This window comes from Cynara cardunculus (genome assembly GCF_001531365.2).
Source record: "Cynara cardunculus var. scolymus isolate 2C chromosome LG 2, CcrdV1, whole genome shotgun sequence".
Lineage (NCBI taxonomy): Eukaryota > Viridiplantae > Streptophyta > Magnoliopsida > Asterales > Asteraceae > Cynara > Cynara cardunculus.
This window is the reverse complement of record NC_037529.1, coordinates 29,154,155-29,162,151: the sequence shown is the minus strand read 5'-3', so window position 1 is coordinate 29,162,151 and position 7,997 is coordinate 29,154,155. Positions and strand designations below refer to the sequence as shown.

Here is a 7,997-nt window from a genome sequence, read left to right as displayed (position 1 = left end):
CAACGACGAAGGAGAGGAGCAACGATGAAGGAGAGGAGCACAGGTTGTCGGTGACGAAGAGCTATGACGGGGAAGGAGCAGTGATGGAGACGAGATTTTTTCTCTGCAGCTAGGGTTTGTGAAGGGAAGCGAAAAGGAGGGAACTTTTATTTAGGGATCGTGTGCTTTTTAGCAAAAAGGTATAATTGTCAACATTTTGGCTCAATGGAGATAACAACCCCCCTCCATACTATGCTTCCCTTTCTATATCAACAGGCTACAAGTAAACATCAATATATGGTTGTGCAAATAAACCGAAACAATCATTAAGTTGATTAAGTCAAAAGTAAATACCTTAAGAAAATGTAAGCTGATTTTACATTGATATTTTTATGCTAGTAGATTATATTTTTATTGTAGAATAAAATTAGTTTTATGTTTTAATTATTTTATAGATACATTAATAAATTAAATATAATATGAAAAAAATGTTACATTTGATAAAATATAATCGGAATTTTCTTTAATATATTATTATATATTACACATATAATCAATTTATATAAAATTATCTACAAATAAATTAAACTGTATAATTATTGTTTATCTATACTATATTATAAAACATTTGACAAAAACTTTAAAAAATCATTTTTTTATACGTAAAGTACTCTTTATTAATGCATATTACTTAAAACTCAATATTACAAGTAGATTGTACGTAAGTACAACTTATTAAAGCTCCATATCTGAATTCGTGTAACTAATTGCAGATAAACATAATCAAATACAGGATAAACATATCATTTTAAATATAAAAAATCTAAAATATAATTAAGATAATTATTGAATTCTAACAGAATACTTAATAATATATTAAATAAAAAATAAATCATTTCATTATTAAACTTAAAATAAATTACAATAAAACAATAGATGAAAGAAATTACATAAAAAATGAGAACTTTTAAATGGTTGATTTGATATTAACATTGATATAACCCTTTTCAAATTTTTATGATATCTTCAAATTTATATTTTATTCAAAAATAAAATCATTACTACTTTCTTAAAAACACATAATCTATACTATATTATAAAATTTTGACAAAAACTCTTAAAAACCACTTTTTATGTGTAAAATACTATTTATTAATGCATATTACTTAAAATTCAAAATTACAAGTGATTTTGCGTAAGTACAACTTATTAAAGCTCCATTTTTAAATTCGTATAACTAACTGTAGATAAACATAATCAAATACAGGATAAACATTTTTTTAAATATAAAAAATCTAAAATATAATTAGGATAATCATTGAATTCTAACAGAATACTTAATTATTATTTTTATAAAATATTATATTATTAAACCAAAAATAAATTATTTCGTTATTAAACTTAAATTAAATTATAATTAAAAAAATTACATAAAAATGAGAACTTTTACATAGTTGATTTGATATTAACATTGATATATATTTTTTTTCAAATTTTTATGATATCTTCAAATTTATATTTTATTCAAAAATAAAATCATTATTGTTTTCTTAAAAACACATAAAATCGTATTATAACATCGACAGAGACAATTAATAAAATAGAACATTAAAAGCGAGATGTGTTTTGCTGCATTACACGAGTACTCTTCTAATAAATAAAAAAGCTGGAAGATTAATTTCTTTTAAGAACCTCACAGTTTTGTTGAAGTTTTTATGGGGTGCTCTATAAATTCACATCCATATACCAAATCAAACCTTAGTGGTGATTAAAAACTGAAAATAAAAAAATAATCAATGTCTAAATAACTTTTTAGACATTTTCAAATCTGGATTTAACTTGTTACACCCTCTTTTATTTTATTAACGTAAAATAAAATATTATTATAAAAATCTTGAGCGTGGATGCTAAATTAAAACAAATCTGATTGATATATATTGTTATTGTATTACATAAAATGAGAGTAAAAACATGAAACTTAAGAAAGAGAGTATCCCCTCCTCCGGGTGGAGGACCTTGACTTCCTCCCAGTCCCGTTCTTTTGTTGTTTCCCATTCGTTGGACCCCCAAATATTCCGAATTTCCCGATCCCTCTCGATATCGACGTCAAAAACGTCTTCCCATTCCCCAACTTATCCATCATCCCTTGCTTCATGCAAACTTGTTCCTTCTCCAGATCACTAAGCCTTACTCGCATTCTCGAGATCTCTAATTTCAGGTCACGGTTCTCTCGTCGTAGAGCCGCATACGTGTCACGTGGAGACATGGCTGCACTCGGTGCACCGCTGCTGCCCATCTTTTGCGACATGTAGCCGGAAAGAGCGGAAGTTCCGGTGATGGCACTCTTCAAACGGAGTTGTTCAAAGTAAAGCACCCGAACACCCATGTGGGCTGGAAGACGATCGTTCTGTGCGGCATGGTTACAGGCTTCTTGGGAAAGCTTTTCACAGTCTATAAACTTGCATATCTTTTTACGCTCGTGTTCGGTCAGAATCGGATGGGCCTAATCCATCATAACAATAATAATTGGTTGTGTAAGTCTAAACGATCAAACTGCCGAACGAAACCAAACGATACGAAACGAGTGAAACCTTGAACTGGACGTAAAATTTGCATCCAGCAAGTATAGAACCAACGAATTTCGGATTCCAATTTACATAAAATAGAAAGCAACATGCGTTGTATGAGCATTTCTCTATAATTTCTTCAAAATAGAAAATTAAAAACTAAAATCTTTATAAAATGATACCTCCAACTCCAAACCTATTCTATATTTTAGAGATCCAACGGCATGAAAAATGTAGCGTACTTTGTTCCGGTTCTTATTTTATATAAGCTACTTCTGAAACCTTCATTTTGGTAGCTCACAATGTGACATATTAAACATTTATATATCTGGTTTATATCAGAGATTACATGAAAATGTAACGGACTTTGGTCCCATTTTTATTTTGTATAATGTACAATGGTCAAACATTTGACAGATCACATCTTAGGTACCACCAAAACAAAGGTTTCAAAAGCATGTTGCATTTAATAGGACACAAAACAAATGAGTTGTATTTTCATGCAATTGGCGCTTATAATATAAATGATTCGAACCATGAAACTGAACTGAGCCAACGAATGCTTTGGTTTTGATCCAAAAGCTCTTGAAGTTCAACTACGATAAAATAAAAGAAGTTGGAACCAAGTAGGGTCAGTTCAGTTTGTGGTTCCAAGCATAATCGAACTAGACTGGTTAACCGTTTTGTTTACAGAAAGAGAAGACTACATGCTCGAAGTTACCTTCAGATAGATATCGACAGCTCTGTAAAGTCCATCATCAATAACACGAGCATAATCAGGCAGTACTTCGATCATACCAATAAACTTTTGAAAACTCAAGTAAGGATCAGGAGCAATTTCGGCTAGATATGCATCAATAAGCCGTCCAACTTTCAGCAACGAACCGTGGCTAGGAGAACCAATGCCGCCATCTGATTCATACCCACAATCTTCATCGTCTGCCTGCTCAATTATTTGCAGGAAATGCACCAAGATTCTATGGATGGTGTCAACGTCAAACAAAGAATCACCTGTCTGAACAGATGGTATGAGCAGATCATCGAGCAAAACCATTTCTAATCTACCAGCAATCCTTCTTTCGAGAGCAAGCCTACAAGCAAGACTCGAATCCACCATGATTGCCATTCTCAGCATGCCAAAAAGGAAAACAATTGGGATTAATGAACTCTTCTCGTTTGGCAGTAAATTTACAAGCGTTTCCACAATTACCCTTTGGCCGGTTTCCACTGTAACAGGAGTAGTTCTTGCTGGATTCCAGATTTGAGATTTTCCAATACCCTTTAGAGATGTTTGGGCATAATGCATTATAGATGCAATTACGCTATCTTGTCGAATACCTTTACTTACCATCACTGAAATAATCCTCTGATAAAGATCAATTGTTAGAACAGAGAGATCTTCAATCCACCACTCTAGGCACCTACTCTTTGCATCTATGGGCCCACTGTCGCATTCTAAGCGTGATAAACCTGCCACCAACTGCTCCTTACATACATTCTTGGCGATAGCATCAACACATTTGTCTATGATCCCCACGTGGTCTGCAAGAGGAAGTATTGTCTCACACGAACATAGAACTTGCACCGATTTCTCAAGACTCTGAGTCACCACCTCATTTAGATACGCTTCTGTACGTGTAATAAGATTTTCTTCTCGATAATCTTCTGTCATTTCCAGGTACTTTGCAGCACAATGGAGATGGGCTACGTTTTCAGCCATGATTTCAAAATTCATACCGTAACAGAACTTTGCAGCAAGTTCGAATGCCTCATGTCCACCAGGAAAGTTGATGAGCTCCAACTTTGAAAGATTCGGATCCTTGGCTTCTGCCACCATTTTCCTTATTTTTCCACTCTGTGAAACTAAAGGAAACTTGTGCAGTAGAAAAGAAACGCCATCAATGATGATAGTTATATCCCCTGCTACATCTGAAAAGATACTGGGTACATGTATAACACTTTAATAATGCAGCATACACCAAGAAGGTGCAGAAATAAGGTAAACAATGACACTCAGATGTGGGATGACCATGGCTAATGGCTAATGGCAAAATGGAAACCAAAGGTAAATTGCTCCCTCCTTCAATGAAATTGCAACATTAACAAGGCACATAGTTATGGAAACACGTTAGACTATTAGTTCAGTGTCTAAAATATCACTGAAGAATGACAATTCTACATAGTCAGCTTTTTGTAATGATGACAATATGCAAATGCAAATAGGTAGTAACGTTTAACTTGGAAGCTTCACAAAAGTTAAAAAACAAAGCAACAAAACAGAAGGCAATAAAGTAGCAAAAACGAGCCAAGACATGGAACAAATTAATTGAACAGGCAATCAAAGCAAGCCTCAGATAAACAGAACCCAGACAGCCAGTGTTTTTACAAAAAGGAAGTGTTTGACAATACATTCAAAGGATGCAGAAAAATAATGATCGCCTCAAGGAATCCTTGGAGATCATCAAGAACAACCACATGATTGGCGGATTATCTGTATTCATGTGCACCTTGATATAAAAGAAGGTATCATAACATACCGTCACAGTGCTCAAGGACAATGAAGCTCCATATCTGATTTCAACAGTTAATATAGTGTATGACGGATATATAAGAACTTCACATGAACTTGAAAAACTACGATCACAATGTGAAGAGGAGTGAATCTATTTTGGAAGGATAGTGTTTAACAAAATTTGAAAACTGTAAGTTTGGACAGGCCTGTTTAGGATAACTTCCTGAAACAATAAGAATACGTAACAAGAATATTCATAATAAGAGAAAAAGAAAAAATAATAAACATTCACCGAAGATATCAATTAAGGTCTCAATGCTATCCAAGTGTTCTGTAACAACATTCAGGTATCTTGTAATATCATAGAATTTGCTTGACGCATTGTGTGGACTATAATATCTTTTACAGGAACCAAGTATCCTTTGGAAATAAAATGTTCACTTGAGGTTGAGACTCTTACAAGAAGGGAGAGTTTTTCATTTCTGACCCAGTCAAGAAGTGATCAACCAAGTATGAAATTCAACAATACTCAAACTTTCTTGTGTTGTTATCTAGCGTTCCTTCCCTTTGGCTAGAGAAAATCTAGGGCTCTTAGGAGCTGTTTCATTTGTAACAAGCAGACAATCCACATTCACAGATAATATTTAGTAATCGTTTTCATGTTAGCTTAATATCTTCCAAATCAACTAAAACCACAATGATAAGTTACTAATAGTGGCAAAGGTTTGAACAAGCTGACAATTAATCCACATTCACAGACACAAACTGGTCTTCTAATCATATAACTTTCTTGTCTATCTATGATGCATACATCAAACTTGCCTAAATTCTTAAATCGCAAATCCCTATCTCGATCGGAAATGACAGATTTTCTAGTAACAACCACCGGATCAAGTAAATTAACGACCGGCAATGACAATACCTAGGGAATTTGTGTGTAAAGATGCATGAAATAGGAAAATACTAAACGGAGTACGTACCGGTTAGCAAAGGAATTGCAGAACCTAGGAGTAGGAGAGGAGCGGCTGTTGTGGTCGGATAGTACCATTGTCGTTCAACGACCACCACCACAACCACTATACTAGGAGTGCAAGATTTCAAGCAGTTTCACCTTGATGCAATATCTGTGCCTAGATAAAAAAACTTACAAAAATGGCGTGTAACCAATAATGAACAACAATAATACACTCCTTTTTTCTGCTGTCTACAGAAACCAAACCTCACACTTCCCTTCCCTCATAGTCTTCATCCTTCTTCAAAAAAAAAAAAAAATTCAAATCTATCGTCATTCATGCCTTTTTTACATATATAATATGGTTTCAGAAACTCTATTTTAATATTTCCGTTTCTCATACAAAATTGATCAGTATTATTTTCATAATTATATCACAAATATTAGTATGTTATACCACACAGGTGAAATATCGTAAACTGAGAAACTTAAAAAAGAGGGTATGGACCCTTAATCCACTTTAATATCAATAAAATCCGTGAATAGCTTTTGGTACATGGATTGATCCGATGTATCTCATCGTAATACACATATAAAGATGAAGATCTTTTATTATGTTTCTCATTTTGACTCTTGTTCTCACCGGAATGCAACTCATACAATATATAACTTTATGATATATTATGCAAGATAAAAAAAAACCCTTTAAAAGTAAATTTTGAAAAATTAAAAAATATATATGTTTACTTTTAATATAATTATCCATTTTTTTAAGACCAACAATTTATTAGAAATCATTGTTGGGTTCTGGTAATAAAGAAAATTATGGTGGGATGCGTAAGAAAAGATTTTCATCATCGTATCAATCTCAGTTAATGCTAACACTAATGAGGTGCACCAAAATGCACCATATCAATTCCCTTGTAAACCATAATTTATGGATGAGTATGAGATTAAAAGTGATCATGGATTCAAATATTTTCTTATGATTCTTACCATAACTTCTCTTTTTAAATGGTCATTTGTCTTAGAAATGGAGGAGATAAAAGGCAAACACGAAACAAGCAAACCTGGAAAAACTCATTACAACCAGAATCTCCTATGCCAAAGCAAAACGACCAACCATAATCAACACAAGACTACAACAAACTGAGTTCACGAAACGACAGTAAAAAGCCAAACTAAGAACCCAAGCTAATGACAAGCCAACGAGGGAACACATAAAAAAATCGACTAACAACCCCTATCAAGCAACGAAAAGCAACTCACAAAAGTGAGCCAAGAGGCCTATCCTTCGAGCCTTTGATCCGTCACACCATTCTGACCATGACAAAGTAAAGACCTTTGTACACTTGAGAAAATGCATTTGAACGAAAGACGCTTAACAGCAAAAAAAATGATCGATTTGGTCGCACGACCTATTACAGAAAACTCAATTATTTCGATAACTCCAAATCAAATAGAGAGTGATCCAAGACATCTTTTCACAGATGATAATTTGAGCTCGGGGAGGATGATAATATATATAAAATTAATATAATATTTAAAATTATGTGTGAAATATATATGAATATATTTTTGAAACCTACCAATCACAAAGGTTTTTTTCAAGTCTAAAACCAAAAATGTTAACTAACAAGTATTTAAATTTTTGAAAATTTTCGATCATTTTATTTTTTAAATCATTTATTAAAGTAAATCAAATTAAACATATCCAATAAATATTAATGCTAAAGAAACTTTATTTTTGTTTTAAATCATAAGCTTTATTTATACCATATTATAAAATATTTGATACAAACTCTTAAAAACCATTTTTTATACATGAAGTATTGTTTATTGATGCATATTACTTAAAATTTAAGAGAGAAGTAAATTGTACACAATTACAACTTATTAAAGCTCCATAATTAAATTGTATAACTAACTGCAGATAAACATAATCAAATATTGGATAAACATTTCATATTAAATATAAAAAAATCTA

The 7,997-nt window shown here is 32.5% G+C and overlaps 1 protein-coding gene across 1 annotated transcript; it reads right to left on the bottom strand.

The window, feature by feature from the left end:
* Positions 1–1,911: 1,911 nt before the first annotated feature.
* LOC112507543 (BTB/POZ domain-containing protein At3g08570-like) lies at positions 1,912–6,106 on the bottom strand. The gene is made up of 3 exons (XM_025112180.1): positions 6,039–6,106; positions 3,268–4,486; positions 1,912–2,482 (listed from the first exon to the last, which is right to left on the bottom strand). The coding sequence occupies exons 1-3, from the start codon at positions 6,104–6,106 to the stop codon at positions 1,958–1,960; spliced, it is 1,812 nt and encodes a 603-aa protein (XP_024967948.1). The 3' UTR covers positions 1,912–1,957.
* Between the last annotated feature and the right edge of the window lie 1,891 nt (positions 6,107–7,997).